The 25,574-nt window shown below is 47.6% G+C and overlaps 2 protein-coding genes across 2 annotated transcripts in view; one reads left to right on the top strand and one right to left on the bottom strand.

Moving 5' to 3' along the window:
- The window catches only part of zcchc4 (zinc finger, CCHC domain containing 4), a 46,041-nt gene that overhangs the window by 7,850 nt on the left and 12,617 nt on the right, over positions 1-25,574 (bottom strand). The window contains exons 6-9 of the mRNA XM_079257596.1: positions 11,463-11,535; positions 11,239-11,380; positions 11,050-11,150; positions 8,188-8,309 (exon numbers count right to left, since the gene is read on the bottom strand). Of these exons, the coding sequence (XP_079113722.1) occupies positions 8,188-8,309; positions 11,050-11,150; positions 11,239-11,380; positions 11,463-11,535 (438 nt within the window). The remainder of the gene's footprint in view (positions 1-8,187; positions 8,310-11,049; positions 11,151-11,238; positions 11,381-11,462; positions 11,536-25,574) is intronic.
- LOC306769421 (E3 ubiquitin-protein ligase TRIM62) lies at positions 13,831-25,492 on the top strand (the record flags this gene model as incomplete). The annotated part of the gene is made up of 6 exons (XM_079258011.1): positions 13,831-14,049; positions 16,467-16,562; positions 20,780-21,010; positions 21,085-21,104; positions 21,184-21,314; positions 24,894-25,492. 6 exons carry the CDS (start codon positions 13,831-13,833, stop codon positions 25,490-25,492), a joined length of 1,296 nt encoding a protein of 431 aa, XP_079114137.1.

The following is a 25,574-nucleotide window of genomic DNA, read 5'->3' as shown; positions in this document are numbered from 1 at the left end:
AGTAACCTGACTGGTTTAACTGGGAACATGTCAGTAACCTGACTGGTTTAACTGGGAACATATCAGTAACCTGACTGGTTTAACTGGGAACATATCAGCAACCTGACTGGTTTAACTGGGAACATATCAGTAACCTGACTGGTTTAACTGGGAACATATCAGTAACCTGACTGGTTTAACTGGGAACATATCAGCAACCTGACTGGTTTAACTGGGAACATATCAGCAACCTGACTGGTTTAACTGGGAACATGTCAGCAACCTGACTGGTTTAACTGGGAACATATCAGTAACCTGACTGGTTTAACTGGGAACATATCAGTAACCTGACTGGTTTAACTGGGAACATATCAGTAACCTGACTGGTTTAACTGGGAACATGTCAGTAACCTGACTGGTTTAACTGGGAACATATCAGTAACCTGACTGGTTTAACTGGGAACATATCAGTAACCTGACTGGTTTAACTGGGAACATATCAGCAACCTGACTGGTTTAACTGGGAACATATCAGTAACCTGACTGGTTTAACTGGGAACATATCAGCAACGTGACTGGTTTAACTGGGAACATATCAGTAACCTGACTGGTTTAACTGGGAACATATCAGCAACCTGACTGGTTTAACTGGGAACATATCAGCAACCTGACTGGTTTAACTGGGAACATATCAGTAACCTGACTGGTTTAACTGGGAACATGTCAGTAACCTGACTGGTTTAACTGGGAACATATCAGTAACCTGACTGGTTTAACTGGGAACATATCAGTAACCTGACTGGTTTAACTGGGAACATATCAGTAACCTGACTGGTTTAACTGGGAACATATCAGCAACCTGACTGGTTTAACTGGGAACATATCAGTAACCTGACTGGTTTAACTGGGAACATATCAGTAACCTGACTGGTTTAACTGGGAACATGTCAGTAACCTGACTGGTTTAACTGGGAACATATCAGTAACCTGACTGGTTTAACTGGGAACATGTCAGTAACCTGACTGGTTTAACTGGGAACATATCAGCAACCTGACTGGTTTAACTGGGAACATGTCAGTAACCTGACTGGTTTAACTGGGAACATGTCAGTAACCTGACTGGTTTAACTGGGAACATATCAGCAACCTGACTGGTTTAACTGGGAACATGTCAGTAACCTGACTGGTTTAACTGGGAACATATCAGTAACCTGACTGGTTTAACTGGGAACATGTCAGTAACCTGACTGGTTTAACTGGGAACATATCAGTAACCTGACTGGTTTAACTGGGAACATGTCAGTAACCTGACTGGTTTAACTGGGAACATATCAGTAACCTGACTGGTTTAACTGGGAACATATCAGCAACCTGACTGGTTTAACTGGGAACATATCAGTAACCTGACTGGTTTAACTGGGAACATATCAGCAACCTGACTGGTTTAACTGGGAACATATCAGCAACCTGACTGGTTTAACTGGGAACATATCAGCAACCTGACTGGTTTAACTGGGAACATATCAGTAACCTGACTGGTTTAACTGGGAACATATCAGTAACCTGACTGGTTTAACTGGGAACATGTCAGTAACCTGACTGGTTTAACTGGGAACATGTCAGTAACCTGACTGGTTTAACTGGGAACATATCAGTAACCTGACTGGTTTAACTGGGAACATATCAGTAACCTGACTGTTTTAACTGGGAACATGTCAGTAACCTGACTGGTTTAACTGGGAACATATCAGTAACCTGACTGGTTTAACTGGGAACATATCAGTAACCTGACTGGTTTAACTGGGAACATATCAGTAACCTGACTGGTTTAACTGGGAACATATCAGTAACCTGACTGGTTTAACTGGGAACATATCAGTAACCTGACTGGTTTAACTGGGAACATATCAACAACCTGACTGGTTTAACTGGGAACATATCAGTAACCTGACTGGTTTAACTGGGAACATATCAGTAACCTGACTGGTTTAACTGGGAACATGTCAGTAACCTGACTGGTTTAACTGGGAACATGTCAGTAACCTGACTGGTTTAACTGGGAACATATCAGTAACCGGACTGGTTTAACTGGGAACATATCAGTAACCTGACTGGTTTAACTGGGAACATATCAGTAACCTGACTGGTTTAACTGGGAACATATCAGTAACCTGACTGGTTTAACTGGGAACATATCAGCAACCTCACTGGTTTAACTGGGAACATATCAACAACCTGACTGGTTTAACTGGGAACATATCAGCAACCTGACTGGTTTAACTGGGAACATATCAGCAACCTGACTGGTTTAACTGGGAACATATCAGTAACCTGACTGGTTTAACTGGGAACATATCAACAACCTGACTGGTTTAACTGGGAACATATCAGCAACCTGACTGGTTTAACTGGGAACATATCAGCAACCTGACTGGTTTAACTGGGAACATATCAGCAACCTGACTGGTTTAACTGGGAACATATCAGCAACCTGACTGGTTTAACTGGGAACATATCAGCAACCTCACTGGTTTAACTGGGAACATATCAACAACCTGACTGGTTTAACTGGGAACATATCAGCAACCTGACTGGTTTAACTGGGAACATATCAGCAACCTCACTGGTTTAACTGGGAACATATCAACAACCTGACTGGTTTAACTGGGAACATATCAGCAACCTGACTGGTTTAACTGGGAACATATCAGCAACCTGACTGGTTTAACTGGGAACATATCAGCAACCTGACTGGTTTAACTGGGAACATATCAGCAACCTGACTGGTTTAACTGGGAATATATCAACAACGTGACTGGTTTAACTGGGAACATATCAGTAACCTGACTGGTTTAACTGGGAACATATCAGCAACCTGACTGGTTTAACTGGGAACATGTCAGTAACCTGACTGGTTTAACTGGGAACATATCAGCAACCTGACTGGTTTAACTGGGAACATGTCAGTAACCTGACTGGTTTAACTGGGAACATATCAGTAACCTGACTGGTTTAACTGGGAACATATCAGTAACCTGACTGGTTTAACTGGGAACATATCAGTAACCTGACTGGTTTAACTGGGAACATATCAACAACCTGACTGGTTTAACTGGGAACATATCAGTAACCTGACTGGTTTAACTGGGAACATATCAGTAACCTGACTGGTTTAACTGGGAACATGTCAGTAACCTGACTGGTTTAACTGGGAACATGTCAGTAACCTGACTGGTTTAACTGGGAACATATCAGTAACCGGACTGGTTTAACTGGGAACATATCAGTAACCTGACTGGTTTAACTGGGAACATATCAGTAACCTGACTGGTTTAACTGGGAACATATCAGTAACCTGACTGGTTTAACTGGGAACATGTCAGTAACCTGACTGGTTTAACTGGGAACATGTCAGTAACCTGACTGGTTTAACTGGGAACATGTCAGTAACCTGACTGGTTTAACTGGGAACATGTCAGCAACCTGACTGGTTTAACTGGGAACATATCAGTAACCTGACTGGTTTAACTGGGAACATATCAGTAACCTGACTGGTTTAACTGGGAACATGTCAGTAACCTGACTGGTTTAACTGGGAACATATCAGCAACCTGACTGGTTTAACTGGGAACATGTCAGCAACCTGACTGGTTTAACTGGGAACATATCAGTAACCTGACTGGTTTAACTGGGAACATATCAGCAACCTGACTGGTTTAACTGGGAACATATCAGTAACCTGACTGGTTTAACTGGGAACATGTCAGTAACCTGACTGGTTTAACTGGGAACATATCAGTAACCTGACTGGTTTAACTGGGAACATATCAGTAACCTGACTGGTTTAACTGGGAACATATCAGCAACCTGACTGGTTTAACTGGGAACATATCAGTAACCTGACTGGTTTAACTGGGAACATATCAGCAACCTGACTGGTTTAACTGGGAACATGTCAGTAACCTGACTGGTTTAACTGGGAACATATCAGTAACCTGACTGGTTTAACTGGGAACATGTCAGTAACCTGACTGGTTTAACTGGGAACATGTCAGTAACCTGACTGGTTTAACTGGGAACATATCAGTAACCTGACTGGTTTAACTGGGAACATATCAGCAACCTGACTGGTTTAACTGGGAACATGTCAGCAACCTGACTGGTTTAACTGGGAACATATCAGTAACCTGACTGGTTTAACTGGGAACATATCAGTAACCTGACTGGTTTAACTGGGAACATATCAGCAACCTGACTGGTTTAACTGGGAACATATCAGTAACATGACTGGTTTAACTGGGAACATATCAGTAACCTGACTGGTTTAACTGGGAACATATCAGTAACCTGACTGGTTTAACTGGGAACATGTCAGTAACCTGACTGGTTTAACTGGGAACATATCAGTAACCTGACTGGTTTAACTGGGAACATGTCAGCAACCTGACTGGTTTAACTGGGAACATGTCAGTAACCTGACTGGTTTAACTGGGAACATGTCAGCAACCTGACTGGTTTAACTGGGAACATATCAGTAACCTGACTGGTTTAACTGGGAACATATCAGCAACCTGACTGGTTTAACTGGGAACATATCAGTAACCTGACTGGTTTAACTGGGAACATGTCAGTAACCTGACTGGTTTAACTGGGAACATATCAGTAACCTGACTGGTTTAACTGGGAACATGTCAGCAACCTGACTGGTTTAACTGGGAACATGTCAGTAACCTGACTGGTTTAACTGGGAACATGTCAGTAACCTGACTGGTTTAACTGGGAACATATCAGTAACCTGACTGGTTTAACTGGGAACATGTCAGCAACCTGACTGGTTTAACTGGGAACATGTCAGCAACCTGACTGGTTTAACTGGGAACATGTCAGCAACCTGACTGGTTTAACTGGGAACATGTCAGTAACCTGACTGGTTTAACTGGGAACATATCAGTAACCTGACTGGTTTAACTGGGAACATATCAGCAACGTGACTGGTTTAACTGGGAACATATCAGCAACCTGACTGGTTTAACTGGGAACATGTCAGTAACCTGACTGGTTTAACTGGGAACATATCAGTAACCTGACTGGTTTAACTGGGAACATATCAGCAACGTGACTGGTTTAACTGGGAACATATCAGTAACCTGACTGGTTTAACTGGGAACATATCAGTAACCTGACTGGTTTAACTGGGAACATATCAGCAACCTGACTGGTTTAACTGGGAACATGTCAGTAACCTGACTGGTTTAACTGGGAACATGTCAGTAACCTGACTGGTTTAACTGGGAACATGTCAGTAACCTGACTGGTTTAACTGGGAACATGTCAGTAACCTGACTGGTTTAACTGGGAACATATCAGTAACCTGACTGGTTTAACTGGGAACATATCAGCAACCTGACTGGTTTAACTGGGAACATATCAGTAACCTGACTGGTTTAACTGGGAACATATCAGTAACCTGACTGGTTTAACTGGGAACATATCAGTAACCTGACTGGTTTAACTGGGAACATGTCAGTAACCTGACTGGTTTAACTGGGAACATATCAGTAACCTGACTGGTTTAACTGGGAACATGTCAGTGACCTGACTGGTTTAACTGGGAACATATCAGTAACCTGACTGGTTTAACTGGGAACATATCAGTAACCTGACTGGTTTAACTGGGAACATGTCAGTAACCTGACTGGTTTAACTGGGAACATATCAGTAACCTGACTGGTTTAACTGGGAACATATCAGCAACCTGACTGGTTTAACTGGGAACATATCAGCAACCTGACTGGTTTAACTGGGAACATATCAGTAACCTGACTGGTTTAACTGGGAACATATCAGTAACCTGACTGGTTTAACTGGGAACATATCAGTAACCTGACTGGTTTAACTGGGAACATATCAGTAACCTGACTGGTTTAACTGGGAACATGTCAGTAACCTGACTGGTTTAACTGGGAACATATCAGTAACCTGACTGGTTTAACTGGGAACATATCAGCAACCTGACTGGTTTAACTGGGAACATGTCAGTAACCTGACTGGTTTAACTGGGAACATGTCAGCAACCTGACTGGTTTAACTGGGAACATGTCAGTAACCTGACTGGTTTAACTGGGAACATGTCAGTAACCTGACTGGTTTAACTGGGAACATGTCAGCAACCTGACTGGTTTAACTGGGAACATGTCAGTAACCTGACTGGTTTAACTGGGAACATATCAGCAACCTGACTGGTTTAACTGGGAACATATCAGTAACCTGACTGGTTTAACTGGGAACATATCAGCAACGTGACTGGTTTAACTGGGAACATGTCAGCAACCTGACTGGTTTAACTGGGAACATATCAGTAACCTGACTGGTTTAACTGGGAACATATCAGCAACCTGACTGGTTTAACTGGGAACATATCAGTAACCTGACTGGTTTAACTGGGAACATGTCAGTAACCTGACTGGTTTAACTGGGAACATATCAGCAACCTCACTGGTTTAACTGGGAACATATCAACAACCTGACTGGTTTAACTGGGAACATATCAGCAACCTGACTGGTTTAACTGGGAACATATCAGCAACCTGACTGGTTTAACTGGGAACATATCAGTAACCTGACTGGTTTAACTGGGAACATATCAACAACCTGACTGGTTTAACTGGGAACATATCAGCAACCTGACTGGTTTAACTGGGAACATATCAGCAACCTGACTGGTTTAACTGGGAACATATCAGCAACCTGACTGGTTTAACTGGGAACATATCAGCAACCTGACTGGTTTAACTGGGAACATATCAGCAACCTCACTGGTTTAACTGGGAACATATCAACAACCTGACTGGTTTAACTGGGAACATATCAGTAACCTGACTGGTTTAACTGGGAACATATCAGTAACCTGACTGGTTTAACTGGGAACATATCAGCAACGTGACTGGTTTAACTGGGAACATATCAGCAACCTGACTGGTTTAACTGGGAACATATCAGCAACCTCACTGGTTTAACTGGGAACATATCAGCAACCTGACTGGTTTAACTGGGAACATATCAGCAACCTGACTGGTTTAACTGGGAACATATCAGCAACCTCACTGGTTTAACTGGGAACATATCAACAACCTGACTGGTTTAACTGGGAACATATCAGCAACCTGACTGGTTTAACTGGGAACATATCAGCAACCTGACTGGTTTAACTGGGAACATATCAGCAACCTGACTGGTTTAACTGGGAACATATCAGCAACCTGACTGGTTTAACTGGGAATATATCAACAACGTGACTGGTTTAACTGGGAACATGTCAGCAACCTGACTGGTTTAACTGGGAACATGTCAGTAACCTGACTGGTTTAACTGGGAACATATCAGTAACCTGACTGGTTTAACTGGGAACATATCAGTAACCTGACTGGTTTAACTGGGAACATATCAGTAACCTGACTGGTTTAACTGGGAACATATCAGCAACCTGACTGGTTTAACTGGGAACATATCAGTAACCTGACTGGTTTAACTGGGAACATATCAGCAACGTGACTGGTTTAACTGGGAACATATCAACAACCTGACTGGTTTAACTGGGAACATATCAGTAACGTGACTGGTTTAACTGGGAACATATCAGTAACCTGACTGGTTTAACTGGGAACATATCAGCAACGTGACTGGTTTAACTGGGAACATATCAGCAACGTGACTGGTTTAACTGGGAATATATCAGCAACCTGACTGGTTTAACTGGGAACATATCAGTAACATGACTGGTTTAACTGGGAGCTTCTGGGACACAGGTGGATGCTTGTGATTTTCTGCAACTAAAAGCAGAATCTTTCTGGAAATCCGTGCATTTCTACTTGTAGTGAATAAGACCTTAACACCCAAACCAAGAAATTTTGGACAGAAAAAGTCTTTTTTCATTTAAATTTTTTCAAGTTAAATCTTAAGTAAAAGGATGAAAAGATAGAAACGCTTAGAGCTTTTGTTTCGACCAAAGCGGCAGAATACACAAATAATGTGTGACAGGTTTATTTGGTGGGAAACCGAGCTATATTTGGTAGAAACTCAACCTCTGGAAATGGGCTGTAAAGTTTTGTTAAATTTACTCAAAGACAAAATAGAAGCTGAATTTGTAGACTTTCCCGGAGAAAATAAAATAAAATGTGCTGTTATACTCAGAGGCGAGTGTGTCGGTACCTGTAACCCTCCTCTTTCGGCAGGACAACACTTGTGGGTGAAATATTAGTAAAGAGTCTGACAGGAGACTGCCTCCTGCCCGTCTTCCCATGTTTATACAGAGGATGGTTGTCATAGTCCACCTTGTTAGACACAAAACATCACAACATTTCAGATATCGCACTAAAGACACTTTAACAGCATTAATGATGAATGTGTGACTATGTATGTATCTTATTAAATCTTATAAATAGTTACAGATCACAAATAAAGATGTCTGCTTTGGGATTCCTTCACGTCCAGATTTACTAGTTCTATGAAGCTGCTGAGTAAAAATGTACCGTTGGTGATCATAAAACTATAAGAGTATAACTATAAGATAAATAGAGGATGCACAGGTGGACGACACTTTGTGTTGATTAAAGCTTCTTTAAAACTTCTTAAGTAGACTTTACAGAATATATAGACTTCATAATCATGTATAAAGGGTTTGAAGTAGTAGAAGGGTTAGTGGGAGTGGTATGTCCAGAGGTAGAGGGGTTAGTGGAGGTGGTATGTCCAGAGGTAGAGGGGTTAGTGGAGGTGATATGTCCAGAGGTAGAGGGGTTAGTGGAGGTGGTATGTCCAGAGGTAGAGGGGTTAGTGGAGGTGATATGTCCAGAGGTAGAGGGGTTAGTGGAGGTGATATGTCCAGAGGTAGAGGGGTTAGTGGAGGTGATATGTCCAGAGGTAGAGGGGTTAGTGGAGGTGGTATGTCCAGAGGTAGAGGGGTTAGTGGAGGTGGTATGTCCAGAGGTAGAGGGGTTAGTGGAGGTGATATGTCCAGAGGTAGAGGGGTTAGTGGAGGTGATATGTCCAGAGGTAGAGGGGTTAGTGGAGGTGATATGTCCAGAGGTAGAGGGGTTAGTGGAGGTGATATGTCCAGAGGTAGAGGGGTTAGTGGAGATGATATGTCCAGAGGTAGAGGGGTTAGTGGAGGTGGTATGTCCAGAGGTAGAGGGGTTAGTGGAGGTGGTATGTCCAGAGGTAGAGGGGTTAGTGGAGGTGGTATGTCCAGAGGTAGAGGGGTTAGTGGAGGTGGTATGTCCAGAGGTAGAGGGGTTAGTGGAGGTGGTATGTCCAGAGGTAGAGGGGTTAGTGGAGGTGGTATGTCCAGAGGTAGAGGGGTTAGTGGAGGTGGTATGTCCAGAGGTAGAGGGGTTAGTGGAGGTGATATGTCCAGAGGTAGAGGGGTTAGTGGAGGTGGTATGTCCAGAGGTAGAGGGGTTAGTGGAGGTGATATGTCCAGAGGTAGAGGGGTTAGTGGAGGTGGTATGTCCAGAGGTAGAGGGGTTAGTGGAGGTGGTATGTCCAGAGGTAGAGGGGTTAGTGGAGGTGATATGTCCAGAGGTAGAGGGGTTAGTGGAGGTGGTATGTCCAGAGGTAGAGGGGTTAGTGGAGGTGATATGTCCAGAGGTAGAGGGGTTAGTGGAGGTGATATGTCCAGAGGTAGAGGGGTTAGTGGAGGTGATATGTCCAGAGGTAGAGGGGTTAGTGGAGGTGGTATGTCCAGAGGTAAAGGGGTTAGTGGAGGTGATATGTCCAGAGGTAGAGGGGTTAGTGGAGGTGGTATGTCCAGAGGTAGAGGGGTTAGTGGAGGTGGTATGTCCAGAGGTAGAGGGGTTAGTGGAGGTGGTATGTCCAGAGGTAGAGGGGTTAGTGGAGGTGGTATGTCCAGAGGTAGAGGGGTTAGTGGAGGTGATATGTCCAGAGGTAGAGGGGTTAGTGGAGGTGATATGTCCAGAGGTAGAGGGGTTAGTGGAGGTGATATGTCCAGAGGTAGAGGGGTTAGTGGAGGTGATATGTCCAGAGGTAGAGGGGTTAGTGGAGGTGATATGTCCAGAGGTAGAGGGGTTAGTGGAGGTGGTATGTCCAGAGGTAGAGGGGTTAGTGGAGGTGGTATGTCCAGAGGTAGAGGGGTTAGTGGAGGTGGTATGTCCAGAGGTAGAGGGGTTAGTGGAGGTGGTATGTCCAGAGGTAGAGGGGTTAGTGGAGGTGGTATGTCCAGAGGTAGAGGGGTTAGTGGAGGTGGTATGTCCAGAGGTAGAGGGGTTAGTGGAGGTGGTATGTCCAGAGGTAGAGGGGTTAGTGGAGGTGGTATGTCCAGAGGTAGAGGGGTTAGTGGAGGTGATATGTCCAGAGGTAGAGGGGTTAGTGGAGGTGATATGTCCAGAGGTAAAGGGGTTAGTGGAGGTGGTATGTCCAGAGGTAGAGGGGTTAGTGGAGGTGATATGTCCAGAGGTAGAGGGGTTAGTGGAGGTGGTATGTCCAGAGGTAGAGGGGTTAGTGGAGGTGGTATGTCCAGAGGTAGAGGGGTTAGTGGAGGTGGTATGTCCAGAGGTAGAGGGGTTAGTGGAGGTGATATGTCCAGAGGTAGAGGGGTTAGTGGAGGTGATATGTCCAGAGGTAAAGGGGTTAGTGGAGGTGGTATGTCCAGAGGTAGAGGGGTTAGTGGAGGTGATATGTCCAGAGGTAGAGGGGTTAGTGGTTTAACCTTAACTGAACTAGTTGCTCTTTTTGTAATTTAAGATTTGCACTCAACTTTCCTTAATTGAGTTAAACTGGACAAATATTTCTTTTTAAGAAATAATTATAATCAAGTCTCATCAATTTGCAGCTTGTTCTATGTAGATTTATGGAAAAATATTGAATAGCCTTCTACATTATCATTCATATGTATATGTAGCTTGTATGTTTTATATTTGTATTTTCTTTTATTTCCCAATCTGACCGATTGTCTGCAGTGGATAATCTGGTTTTTTACATTGATGATAAAGTTACCTATCATCTATCCTTCTAAGTTATGATGCTGTTTCAGAGTAAAAGCCGTCATCTTGCTGATACCTGGTAGTCTAACATGGAGAACGAGGGAAGACACTCCAGGATGCGAGACTCAAAGAAGTATGGGAAGATCCACATCATGGGCATGTCAACTTCACCATCACCTGAACAGTTTAATGATGTTATTACTGTTTTCAATCTACTTCATCGCTGAACTCATTTGCTGATCAGATCTAAACCACTAAATCTGACCCGAGCTCTGCAGATTTCTCCATGTTTGTGATATGAGAGAAAAACTGTTGGCTAGCGGCTTCACCAGGCCTCCAAATGGAGGATCAGCCACCATCACCACCTTCTCCCCGCTGAGGAAGGTTTTCAGGACAGAAGCAGAGGTCTGAAACAAGAGAAAAACTAAGACACCCACCGCCAAACATAGAAATCTTTGATGGACTGAACTGTAAAAAGTTCCCTCTTACCTCTCCATCAAAGAAGTGGTGGTTAAACATGTTGTAGTGGCAAAACTCGTCCTGACTGTAGAACTGGGCATATCTGAAATACAATTCAAGACAATTCACATTAACATCACAGCAAACACTGGCTGACTCGTCACCTGGCCAGCTCGCCATCTGGTCCGCTGGCCATGCAGCCGGCTCGCCATCTGGTCCGCTGGCCATGCGGCCGGCTCGCCACCTGGTCCCCTGGCCATGCGGCCGGCTCGCCACCTGGTCCCCTGGCCATGCGGCCGGCTCGCCATCTGGTCCCCTGGCCATGCAGCCGGCTCGCCATCTGGTCCCCTGGCCATGCGGCCGGCTCGCCACCTGGTCCGCTGGCCATGTGGCCGGCTTGTCACCTGGCCGGCTCGCCACCTGGTCCGCTGGCCATGTGGCCGGCTCGCCACCTGGTCCGCTGGCCATGCGGCCGGCTCGCCATCTGGTCCGCTGGCCATGCGGCCGGCTTGCCATCTGGTCCGCTGGCCATGCGGCCGGCTCGCCACCTGGTCCGCTGGCCATGTGGCCGGCTTGTCACCTGGCCGGCTCGCCACCTGGTCCGCTGGCCATGTGGCCAGCTCGCCACCTGGTCCCCTGGCCATGCGGCCGGCTCGCCATCTGGTCCCCTGGCCATGCGGCTGGCTCGCCATGCGGCCGGCTTGTCACCTGGCCGGCTCGCCATCTGGTCCGCTGGCCATGCGGCCGGCTTGTCACCTGGCCGGCTCGCCATCTGGTCCCCTGGCCATGCGGCCGGCTCGCCATCTGGTCCCCTGACCATGCGGCCGGCTCGCCATCTGGTCCCCTGACCATGCGGCCGGCTCGCCATCTGGTCCCCTGACCATGCGGCCGGCTCGCCATCTGGTCCGCTGGCCATGCGGCCGGCTCGCCATCTGGTCCCCTGGCCATGCGGCCGGCTCGCCACCTGGTCCGCTGGCCATGCGGCCGGCTCGCCATCTGGTCCGCTGGCCATGCGGCCGGCTCGCCACCTGGTCCGCTGGCCATGCGGCCGGCTCGCCACCTGGTCCGCTGGCCATGCGGCCGGCTTGTCACCTGGCCATGCGGCCGGCTCGCCACCTGGTCCCCTGGCCATGCGGCCGGCTCGCCATCTGGTCCCCTGACCATGCGGCCGGCTCGTCACCTGGCCATGCGGCCGGCTCGCCATCTGGTCCCCTGGCCATGCGGCCGGCTCGCCATCTGGTCCCCTGACCATGCGGCCGGCTCGCCATCTGGTCCCCTGACCATGCGGCCGGCTCGCCATCTGGTCCGCTGGCCATGCGGCCGGCTCGCCATCTGGTCCCCTGGCCATGCGGCCGGCTCGCCACCTGGTCCGCTGGCCATGCGGCCGGCTCGCCACCTGGTCCGCTGGCCATGCGGCCGGCTCGCCACCTGGTCCGCTGGCCATGCGGCCGGCTCGCCACCTGGTCCGCTGGCCATGCGGCCGGCTCGCCACCTGGTCCGCTGGCCATGCGGCCGGCTCGCCACCTGGTCCGCTGGCCATGCGGCCGGCTCGCCACCTGGTCCGCTGGCCATGCGGCCGGCTCGCCACCTGGTCCGCTGGCCATGCGGCCGGCTCGCCACCTGGTCCGCTGGCCATGCGGCCGGCTCGCCATCTGGTCCGCTGGCCATGCGGCCGGCTCGCCATCTGGTCCGCTGGCCATGCGGCCGGCTCGCCATCTGGTCCGCTGGCCATGCGGCCGGCTCGCCATCTGGTCCGCTGGCCATGCGGCCGGCTCGCCATCTGGTCCGCTGGCCATGCGGCCGGCTCGCCATCTGGTCCGCTGGCCATGCGGCCGGCTCGCCATCTGGTCCGCTGGCCATGTGGCCGGCTTGCCATGCGGCCGGCTTGTCACCTGGCCGGCTTGCCATCTGGTCCGCTTGCCATGTTGCCGGATCGTCACATGGCTGGCTTGTTACCTGGCTGGGTTTGTGATCTGCTTTGTCACCTTGCTAGCTCTTCAGATTCTTTGTCTAGGCAACAAAAAGTGTGCTGCAGGCTGAAGCTTGTAACTGTGAAAACACACCCTTGCTGCACTTCCTACCACATTTTTCTCAAAACCCACGGCAGAGACGTGCAGGCAGCTCAGGTAAGATCTGCAAAATTCTGTTTAACTAATGCCTGAGGAATTAAAGCTTTGTATTATGCAAATATAAGGCTTATCTAACATAAAATGAGCTGCTTTAAAACTTTAAAACATTTTTAACATTTTAAAATGAACTTTGAGTAAAATTGTTATCAAGCAGGTTTTTACAATGCAGGTCTAAAGACTTTCCAGGAAGTTATGGAACTGGTTTAAGGACAGAAAACACTGGAGTTTTGGGGAAGAAAAGTTCATGATTAAGATGTTTTTCCCCAGAAATGGCAGAAAAAGAGCCATCATCGTCTGAAAGTGTCCAGCCAGGAGCTGCTCCAACAGTTCAGACGGGGCTTCTGCCGCCCTCTGCTGGTATTACTGCAGCGGTGCAGGAAAGGATGAGTTTCAGTCCTCTGGACTTCAGCAGCAACAAGCCTGTTCAACCCTTCCCTCCTTCACCAAAACTACAGAGACAGCTGGCCAAAAACGCGCAGCCTTCAAAGGTAAACAGCCTACATATCTCACAGATCCTCCATAAGGAGAAGCTTTTCTACCTCTGGTACACGTTTGTGGAACCACCAAGGTATTTGCACCTAAAAATATTCTTCATACGCTTGTTCCAGTGTATATTTCAATGATAAATCCCAACTGACTTGGATCTGAGCTGCTTCAGAAGCACATTGTCTCCTTCCATTGATAAATTTGCAAATAATAAATACTAGGGCTGGTGATCGATTTAATTGATTAATTCAAATTTGCTGTTGATGAAGATTTATTTTTATGAAAGTCTGGATTTTTTTGCCCCGCCACCACCTTTTGGGCTTCCGTAGCTTATAGTGATGTCAGCGCACTCCCTCCCGCTAGTTTCCCACAGAAACGCTTAACACAACAACATGGCAGCTAGCGACGTACAACAAATCTCCCCTCCACGTTTCCATCACATTTTGTTGCAAATTAAAACCATATTTGTAATTTTCGACCAAAAACAATTGTGATTTGTGGGTGTTTCCATTGAACAATGTTTAGCACATTAGGATCAAGTTTTGTAATTGCGGTTAATGCAAAGTGGGCACTTAGTGTTATTTTGTCAGTTTTTTACTTGCTGCGGAGAATTTGCTTCGGACTTTCGAAGCTTTTCTCCCTCATTTTCTTTTCTAAAACTCTGAAATTGGCTGTTGTTTATTTCACACAGCGCCATCTTTACAGGTAATTAACTGGTCACGTCCCCCAACGTCACGTCCCCCTACGTCACAACGCCCACGTCACGACACCCACGTCACGTCTCCCCACGTCACGTTGTCACGTCCCCCACGTCACGTTGTCACGTCCCCCACGTCACAACCATGTCATGTCGTCACGTCCCCCACGTCACAACCCCCACGTCACGCCCCCCCCCATGTCACGTTGTCACATCCCCCACGTCACGCCCCCCCCATGTCACGTCGTCACGTCCCCCACGTCACGTCCCCCTACGTCACAAACCCCACGTCACGCCCCCCTATGTCACGTTGTCACATCCCCCACGTCACAACCATGTCACGTCGTCACAACCCCCACGTCACGTCCCCCACGTCACGCCCCCCCATGTCACGTTGTCACATCCCCCACGTCACAACCATGTCACGTCGTCACAACCCCCACGTCATGTCCCCCACGTCACGCCCCCCTATGTCACGTTGTCACATCCCCCACGTCACAACCATGTCACGTCGTCACAACCCCCACGTCATGTCCCCCACGTCACGCCCCCCCTATGTCACGTTGTCACATCCCCCACGTCACAACCATGTCACGTCGTCACGTCCCCCACGTCACGTCCCCCTACGTCACAACCCCCACGTCACGCCCCCCTATGTCACGTTGTCACATCCCCCACGTCACAACCATGTCACGTCGTCACGTCCCCCACGTCACGTCCCCCTACGTCACGCCCCCCCATGTCACGTTGTCACATCCCCCACGTCACAACCATGTCACGCTGTCACGTCCCCCACGTCACAACCATGTCACGTCGTCACGCCCCCCATGTCACGTCCCCCCATGTCACGTCGTCACTTCCCCCACGTCACAACCCCCACGTCATGTTCCCCCACATCACGACAATTTTCTCTAAACACACGTTAAATGTAAAGAACCTTTCATTTTTATTCCCTCATTGCCAATGTGGGAAATTGTTTTGGTTATTTAATGTCAAAATACAAAAATCCGTATTTTCTTCCCAGAGGAGGCACTTTGATTTATTAAGTTATTAGTTTTTTTTATTTTAGAATAAAGTTCCACAAGTGAAGTGAGACCTTTAATTAAATGTATTATAAAAAGTTGAAAACTATCTTACAGTGGAAAGTGAAAACATGATGTTTCTTATAATCTTATTTAACAGCTTGTTTAGTTGCACTTTAAATCCAGCTAAACTCCTATACCGACTGCGATAAAAGCATGTTTGAAAAAGAATCATTTTTGACGTTTTTTTCTTTACAGTAAGGTGACTAAAATCAGAAATCGGATTTGGTTTAAAAAAAAAAAAAGGGAGATTTTATTTTTCGGCCGTATCGCCCAGCTCTAATAACGACACAGCACGTTTTTCCCTTTTAGTCTGAACAAGAATCGCACCTGGAACGTGGAAAAGTGGAATGTTTTACATATAATGGAACTGATGCGATTCAGAGGTGGGAAAAGGATAAAATAGCCAACACACACTTTTAGCGTGTTGAAGACGGGTGAGCGGGGCTTCCCAGCATGCTCGGCGTGGGTTTAGCAGCCTCATTTAAATGTTGTGATATGGTACCGACCCGGTACCGACCCGCACCGAGCTAAATGTGGATCAATATGGGTTGGGAATGTGGGTCGGGAATGTGGGTCAGGAATGTGGGTCAGGAATGTGGGTCAGGAATGTGGGTCAGGAATGTGGCGTTCCCTTCAGGAGCAGCTGTCCAGACGGATGGAAGAGCTGAAAGCTGAAAGCTGCAGGACCGAGGTCCACATCCACTCTCTGAAGAAACGGAAGGCTGATCTGACAGTAAGTCTGACAGGGTTGATCAGATACCTGCTGATACATCATCAGTACAGGTGATGATGATGGCCGTGATGATGGTGGTGATGGAGGTGATGAAGATGGTGATGATGGAGGTGATGAAGATGGTGATGATGGAGGTGATGAAAATGGTGATGATGGAGGTGATGGAGGTGATGAAGATGGTGGTGATGGAGGTGATGAAGATGGTGATGATGGAGGTGATGAAGATGGTGATGATGGAGGTGATGGAGGTGATGAAGATGGTGATGGTGGTGATGGAGGTGATGAAGATGGTGATGATGGAGGTGATGAAGATGGTGATGGTGGTGATGAAGATGGTGATGATGAAGATGGTGATGAAGATGGTGATGATGGAGGTGATGATGGAGGTGATGAAGATGGTGATGGTGATGATGGAGGTGATGAAGATGGTGATGGTGGTGATGAAGATGGTGATGATGAAGATGGTGATGGTGGTGATGAAGATGGTGATGATGGAGGTGATGAAGATGGTGATGATGGAGGTGATGAAGATGGTGATGATGGAGGTGATGAAGATGGTGATGGTGGTGATGAAGATGGTGATGATGAAGATGGTGATGGTGGTGATGAAGATGGTGATGATGGAGGTGATGAAGATGGTGATGGTGGTGATGAAGATGGTGATGGTGGTGATGGAGGTGATGAAGATGGTGATGGTGGTGATGAAGATGGTGATGATGAAGATGGTGATGGTGGTGATGATGATGGTGATGATGGAGGTGATGAAGATGGTGATGATGGAGGTGATGAAGATGGTGATGGTGGTGATGAAGATGGTGATGATGAAGATGGTGATGGTGGTGATGATGATGGTGATGATGGAGGTGATGAAGATGGTGATGATGGAGGTGATGAAGATGGTGATGGAGGTGATGAAGATGGTGATGATGGAGGTGATGAAGATGGTGGTGATGAAGATGTGATGATGGAGGTGGTGATGGTGATGATGAAGATGGTGATGATGGAGGTGATGAAGATGGTGATGATGGAGGTGATGAAGATAGTGATGATGGAGGTGATGAAGATGGTGATGATGGAGGTGATGAAGATGGTGATGATGGAGGTGATGAAGATGGTGATGATGGAGGTGATGAAGATGGTGATGATGGAGGTGATGATGATGGTGATGATGGAGGTGATGATGATGGAGGTGATGAAGATGGTGATGATGGAGGTGATGAAGATGGTGATGAAGATGGTGATGATGGAGGTGATGAAGATGGTGATGATGGAGGTGATGAAGATGGTGATGGTGGTGATGATGGAGGTGATGAAGATGGTGATGATGGAGGTGATGAAGATGGTGATGATGGAGGTGATGAAGATGGTGATGATGGAGGTGATGATGGTGATGATGAAGATGGTGATGATGGAGGTGGTGAAGATGGTGACGATGGAGGCGATGAAGATGGTGATGATGGAGGTGATGAAGATGGTGACGATGGAGGCGATGAAGATGGTGATGATGGAGGTGATGATGATGGTGATGATGGAGGTGATGAAGATGGTGATGATGGAGGTGATGAAGATGGTGATGGTGGTGATGAAGATGGTGATGATGGAGGTGATGAAGATGGTGATGATGGAGGTGATGAAGATGGTGATGATGGAGGTGATGAAGATGGTGATGATGGAGGTGATGATGATGGTGATGATGGAGGTGATGATGATAGTGATGATGGAGGTGATGAAGATGGTGATGATGGAGGTGATGAAGATGGTGCTGATGGAGGTGGTGAAGATGGTGATGATGATGGTGATGATGGAGGTGATGAAGATAGTGATGATGGAGGTGATGATGATGGTGACGATGGAGGTGATGATGATGGTGATGATGGAGGTGATGAAGATAGTGATGATGGAGGTGGTGAAGATGGTGACGATGGAGGTGATGAAGATAGTGATGATGGAGGTGATGATGATGGTGATGATGGAGGTGATGATGATAGTGATGATGATGGTGATGATGGAGGTGATGATGATGGTGATGATGGAGGTGATGATGATAGTGATGATGGAGGTGATGAAGATAGTGATGATGGAGGTGATGATGATGGTGATGATGGAGGTGATGATGATGGTGATGATGGAGGTGATGATGATAGTGATGATGGAGGTGATGAAGATAGTGATGATGGAGGTGGTGAAGATGGTGACGATGGAGGTGATGAAGATAGTGATGATGGAGGTGATGATGATGGTGATGATGGAGGTGATGAAGATAGTGATGATGGAGGTGGTGAAGATGGTGACGATGGAGGTGATGAAGATAGTGATGATGGAGGTGATGATGATGGTGATGATGGAGGTGATGATGATAGTGATGATGGAGGTGATGATGATGGTGATGATGGAGGTGATGATGATGGTGATGATGGAGGTGATGATGATAGTGATGATGGAGGTGATGATGATGGTGATGATGGAGGTGATGATGATGGTGATGATGGAGGTGATGATGATGGTGATGATGGAGGTGATGAAGATAGTGATGATGGAGGTGGTGAAGATGGTGACGATGGAGGTGATGAAGATAGTGATGATGGAGGTGATGATGATAGTGATGATGGAGGTGGTGATGATGGTGATGATGGAGGTGATGAAGATAGTGATGATGGAGGTGATGATGATGGTGATGATGGAGGTGATGATGATGGTGATGATGGAGGTGATGATGATAGTGATGATGGAGGTGATGATGATGGTGATGATGGAGGTGATGATGATGGTGATGATGGAGGTGATGATGATAGTGATGATGGAGGTGATGAAGATAGTGATGATGGAGGTGATGAAGATAGTGATGATGGAGGTGATGATGATGGTGACGATGGAGGTGATGATGATGGTGATGATGGAGGTGATGAAGATAGTGATGATGGAGGTGGTGAAGATGGTGACGATGGAGGTGATGAAGATAGTGATGATGGAGGTGATGATGATAGTGATGATGGAGGTGATGATGATAGTGATGATGGAGGTGATGAAGATAGTGACGATGGAGGTGATGATGATAGTGATGATGGAGGTGATGAAGATAGTGATGATGGAGGTGATGATGATAGTGATGATGGAGGTGATGATGATAGTGATGATGGAGGTGATGATGATAGTGATGATGGAGGTGATGATGATAGTGATGATGGAGGTGATGAAGATAGTGATGATGGAGGTGATGATGATAGTGATGATGGAGGTGATGATGATGGTGATGATGGAGGTGATGATGATAGTGATGATGGAGGTGATGATGATAGTGATGATGGAGGTGATGATGATAGTGATGATGGAGGTGATGATGATAGTGATGATGGAGGTGATGAAGATAGTGATGATGGAGGTGATGATGATAGTGATGATGGAGGTGATGAAGATAGTGATGATGGAGGTGATGATGATAGTGATGATGGAGGTGATGATGATAGTGATGATGGAGGTGATGATGATAGTGATGATGGAGGTGATGATGATAGTGATGATGGAGGTGATGAAGATAGTGATGATGGAGGTGATGATGATAGTGATGATGGAGGTGATGATGATAGTGATGATGGAGGTGATGAAGATAGTGATGATGGAGGTGATGATGATAGTGATGATGGAGGTGATGATGATGGTGATGATGGAGGTGATGATGATAGTGATGATGGAGGTGATGATGATAGTGATGATGGAGGTGATGAAGATGGTGATGATGGAGGTGATGAAGATGGTGCTGATGGAGGTGATGATAGTGATGATGGAGGTGATGATGATGGTGATGATGGAGGTGATGATGGTGATGATGGAGGTGATGAAGATAGTGATGATGGAGGTGATGATGATGGTGATGATGGAGGTGATGATGATGGTGATGATGGAGGTGATGAAGATGGTGCTGATGGAGGTGATGATAGTGATGATGGAGGTGATGATGATGGTGATGATGGAGGTGATGATGGTGATGATGGAGGTGATGAAGATAGTGATGATGGAGGTGATGATGATGGTGATGATGGAGGTGATGAAGATAGTGATGATGGAGGTGATGAAGATAGTGATGATGGAGGTGATGAAGATAGTGATGATGGAGGTGATGATGATGGTGATGACGAGGTGGTGAAGGTGATTGTGATGATCCTGATGATGCTGTTGACAGTCAGGATGATGATGATGATGATGTGTAACTGCCTCTCTAGCGGACCACTGACATGATGAAGCAGCAGGTTCAGGAACACTTCCAGAACATGCAGGACATCCTGAAGCAGGACGAATTGGCCGTGCTGGACTCTCTGGACCTGGACCTGAGACAGACACGGACCAGGCTGGACCAGCTTGTTAAGAAGTGGGTCCAGCATCAGGACCACGTCACAAAGAGCATCAGCATGACTCAGAGAGCTCTAAACAGGAACGAGGAGGACGACAGAGAGGTCAGATTTTCTGTTTCTGTTTCTCCACATCTGGAGGCGACTGATTCTAACACAAAGTTTTCTTTCATCTAAAGGGTCAGTCTGAAGGTCTCAGGTAAAGAACCGCCGCAGGGAATATTTACCAAAAGGATCACATCGCACCTCGTTTATAATCCTGACAATCATTCTTCCAGTCCAAAAAGACCTGACCCTTCTGAGAGGACGATCCGACTGAATGAAGACAGATTTGAGAAGCTTCTAAAGACACTTTCCTCCATGTCCAGGAGCCTGAAGGTCCAGTTGCAGAGGAAGACCTTACAGCTGGGTAGGACCAGTATTTCTACACCCAGCATACGCTGATAGAGGCTACACAAACCTGAAATATCCCCTCGTAGGCCGATGCACCTCACGTTTGTCTTCATTTTATACATCAGACCAGTTCCCAGACCAGTTCCCAGACCGGTTCGTTCCCAGACCGGTTCGTTCCCAGACCAGTTCCCAGACCGGTTCGTTCCCAGACCGGTTCGTTCCCAGACCAGTTACCAGGCCGGTTTCCAGGCCAGTTCCCAGATCGGTTCCCAGACAGGTTCCAAGACCGGTTCCAAGACAGGTTCCCAGACCTGATACCAGACCAAGACCCAGACCGGTTTAAAACTGGTTCCCAGACCGGTTCCCAGACCAGTTCCAGTGGAGACATCTAGTCCACTGGTGGAGACATCTTGTCCTCTAGTGGAGACATCTAGTCCAGTGGTGGAGACATCTAGTCCACTAGTGGAGACATCTAGTCCAGTGGTGGAGACATCTTGTCCTCTAGTGGAGACATCTAGTCCACTAGTGGAGACATCTAGTCCACTGGTGGAGACATCTAGTCCAGTGGTGGAGACATCTAGTCCTCTAGTGGAGACATCTAGTCCAGTGGTGGAGACATCTAGTCCACTAGTGGAGACATCTAGTCCACTAGTGGAGACATCCAGTCCTCTAGTGGAGACATCTAGTCCAGTGGTGGAGACATCTAGTCCACTAGTGGAGACATCTAGTCCAGTGGTGGAGACATCTAGTCCTCTAGTGGAGACATCTAGTCCACTAGTGGAGACATGTAGTCCAGTGGTGGAGACATCTAGTCCTCTAGTGGAGACTTCTAGTCCACTAGTGGAGACATCTAGTCCTCTAGTGGAGACATCTAGTCCACTAGTGGAGACATGTAGTCCAGTGGTGGAGACATCTAGTCCTCTAGTGGAGACTTCTAGTCCACTAGTGGAGACATCTAGTCCTCTAGTGGAGACATCTAGTCCTCTACTGGAGACATCTAGTCCAGTGGTGGAGACATCTAGTCCTCTAGTGGAGACATCTAGTCCAGTGGTGGAGACATCTAGTCCTCTAGAGAGAGACATCTAGTCCTCTAGTGGAGACATCTAGTCCAGTGGTGGAGACATCTAGTCCTCTAGTGGAGACTTCTAGTCCACTAGTGGAGACATCTAGTCCTCTAGTGGAGACATCTAGTCCTCTACTGGAGACATCTAGTCCACTAGTGGAGACATCCAGTCCTCTAGTGGAGACATCTAGTCCACTAGTGGAGACATCTAGTCCACTAGTGGAGACATCTAGTCCTCTAGTGGAGACATCTAGTCCACTAGTGGAGACATCTAGTCCTCTAGTGGAGACATCTAGTCCAGTGGTGGAGACATCTAGTCCTCTAGTGAAGACTTCTAGTCCACTAGTGGAGACATCTAGTCCTCTACTGGAGACATCTAGTCCAGTGGTGGAGACATCTAGTCCTCTAGTGGAGACATCTAGTCCTCTAGTGAAGACATCTAGTCCACTAGTGGAGACATCTAGTCCTCTAGTGGAGACATCTAGTCCACTAGTGGAGACATCTAGTCCTCTAGTGGAGACTTCTAGTCCACTAGTGGAGACATCTAGTCCTCTAGTGGAGACTTCTAGTCGACACGCGTGTTCTCCATCTAGTCCAGTGGTGGAGACATCTAGTCCTCTAGTGGAGACATCTAGTCCACTAGTGGAGACATCTAGTCCTCTAGTGGAGACATCTAGTCCAGTGGTGGAGACATCTAGTCCTCTAGTGGAGACATCTAGTCCTCTAGTGGAGACATCTAGTCCTCTAGTGGAGACATCTAGTCCAGTGGTGGAGACATCTAGTCCTCTAGTGGAGACTTCTAGTCCACTAGTGGAGACATCTAGTCCAGTGGTGGAGACATCTAGTCCTCTAGTGGAGACATCTAGTCCTCTAGTGGAGACATCTAGTCCTCTAGTGGAGACATCTAGTCCACTAGTGGAGACATCTAGTCCTCTAGTGGAGACATCTAGTCCACTAGTGGAGACATCTAGTCCTCTAGTGGAGACATCTAGTCCAGTGGTGGAGACATCTAGTCCACTAGTGGAGACATCTAGTCCTCTAGTGGAGACATCTAGTCCTCTAGTGGAGACATCTAGTCCTCTAGTGGAGACATCTAGTCCACTAGTGGAGACATCTAGTCCACTAGTGGAGACATCTAGTCCTCTAGTGGAGACATCTAGTCCACTAGTGGAGACATCTAGTCCTCTAGTGGAGACATCTAGTCCTCTAGTGGAGACATCTAGTCCACTAGTGGAGACATCTAGTCCTCTAGTGGAGACATCTAGTCCACTAGTGGAGACATCTAGTCCACTAGTGGACACATCTAGTCCTCTAGTGGAGACATCTAGTCCTCTAGTGGAGACATCTAGTCCACTAGTGGAGACATCTAGTCCTCTAGTGGAGACATCTAGTCCAGTGGTGGAGACATCTAGTCCTCTAGTGGAGACATCTAGTCCTCTAGTGGAGACATCTAGTCCACTAGTGGAGACATCTAGTCCTCTAGTGGAGACATCTAGTCCAGTGGTGGAGACATCTAGTCCTCTAGTGGAGACATCTAGTCCTCTAGTGGAGACATCTAGTCCACTAGTGGACACATCTAGTCCTCTAGTGGAGACATCTAGTCCTCTAGTGGAGACATCTAGTCCACTAGTGGAGACATCTAGTCCTCTAGTGGAGACATCTAGTCCACTAGTGGAGACATCTAGTCCACTAGTGGAGACATCTAGTCCACTAGTGGAGACATCTAGTCCTCTAGTGGAGACATCTAGTCCACTAGTGGAGACATCTAGTCCACTAGTGGACACATCTAGTCCTCTAGTGGAGACATCTAGTCCTCTAGTGGAGACATCTAGTCCACTAGTGGAGACATCTAGTCCACTAGTGGAGACATCTAGTCCTCTAGTGGAGACATCTAGTCCTCTAGTGGAGACATCTAGTCCACTGGTGGAGACATCTAGTCCTCTAGTGGAGACATCTAGTCCTCTAGTGGAGACATCTAGTCCACTAGTGGAGACATCTAGTCCACTAGTGGAGACATCTAGTCCTCTAGTGGAGACATCTAGTCCACTAGTGGAGACATCTAGTCCACTAGTGGAGACATCTAGTCCACTAGTGGAGACATCTAGTCCTCTTTACGAAAGTCGACACACGTGTTCTCCATGACAGGGCGAACCAAAGATCCTCTTTCCATCATGGTGGAAAGTCGACAGGAAGGCGGCCATTTTAGGTCAAAGTCGCCATTTTGGCGTTTTACTCACCTCGTATTTGAACGAACTCGTCCTGGAGTTTTCAGGAGGCATGTGGGATTAAAAACTGTGGGCGTGTCGGAGGGGCGGGGCTTCAAAGTTTGATGTCTCGCCATGAAAAACTAAAGTCACATACCTCCCACATGAAAGCACAAATCGGCACTAAATTTGTCCCATCCTGAACAAACGGATGAATAAGTGATCATGTCTCTGGTTTCACACAGCTTTGCTGTTTGTCCTCCTCGTCTCCCTGACATGGTTATCTTTGGAAGTAGAGGTTCATACCATGTCACGTGTTTGATTCCAGATTCCTCCCCCGCTGCCATTGAAAGACAGACTTGCCATTCGCAGATTGTGGTGACCTCTAAGGGGCGCCGCTTATTCTTCACCGGCTCTGCTCGTCTGGGTCCAGAACACCCTCTCCAGTTTGACAAGGTGTGCTGTGCGCTGGGGTCGTCTCCCATCACCGCCGGTCAGCGGTACTTGGAAGTGGACGTCCGCTGCTGCTCCGCCTGGGCAGTGGGCGTGGCCTACAGCAGCCTGAAGAGGAAGGGCCGGGACAAGGACGCCAAGCTGGGCCGCAACAGGAACTCCTGGTGCGTGGAGCTCAGGAACAAGAATCTGTCAGCGTGGCATAACGACCGGAATGTGGCGTGTGGAGGAGTGGGGGCGGGTCCCGTGGGGAGGGTGGGGGTGTGGGTGGATTATGAGAAGGGTGAGCTGATGTTTTATGATGCAGACACGATGAACGTCCTCCAGATGTTCTCTGCAGCGGTGGCACCGCTGTTCGACAGGGTTCACCACCACTTCACCGAACCTTTGTACCCTGCCATACGCTTCCTGAGACCGCCGGAGAACCAGGTCTGGCCGAACCACCTGGAGTTCTCCCAGTTCACCTCTGCATGATGCTGAAGACATCAATCCCAACACCTGCACCGAGGGTTAGATTCCTGGCTGCACCCAGGACCACCTGGAACCCATCGTGATC

Source organism: Telmatherina bonti (assembly GCF_933228915.1).
Source record: "Telmatherina bonti genome assembly, chromosome: 18".
Lineage (NCBI taxonomy): Eukaryota > Metazoa > Chordata > Actinopteri > Atheriniformes > Telmatherinidae > Telmatherina > Telmatherina bonti.
The sequence above is the reverse complement of the archived record's forward strand: the minus strand, read 5'-3'. Positions and strand labels throughout refer to the sequence as shown.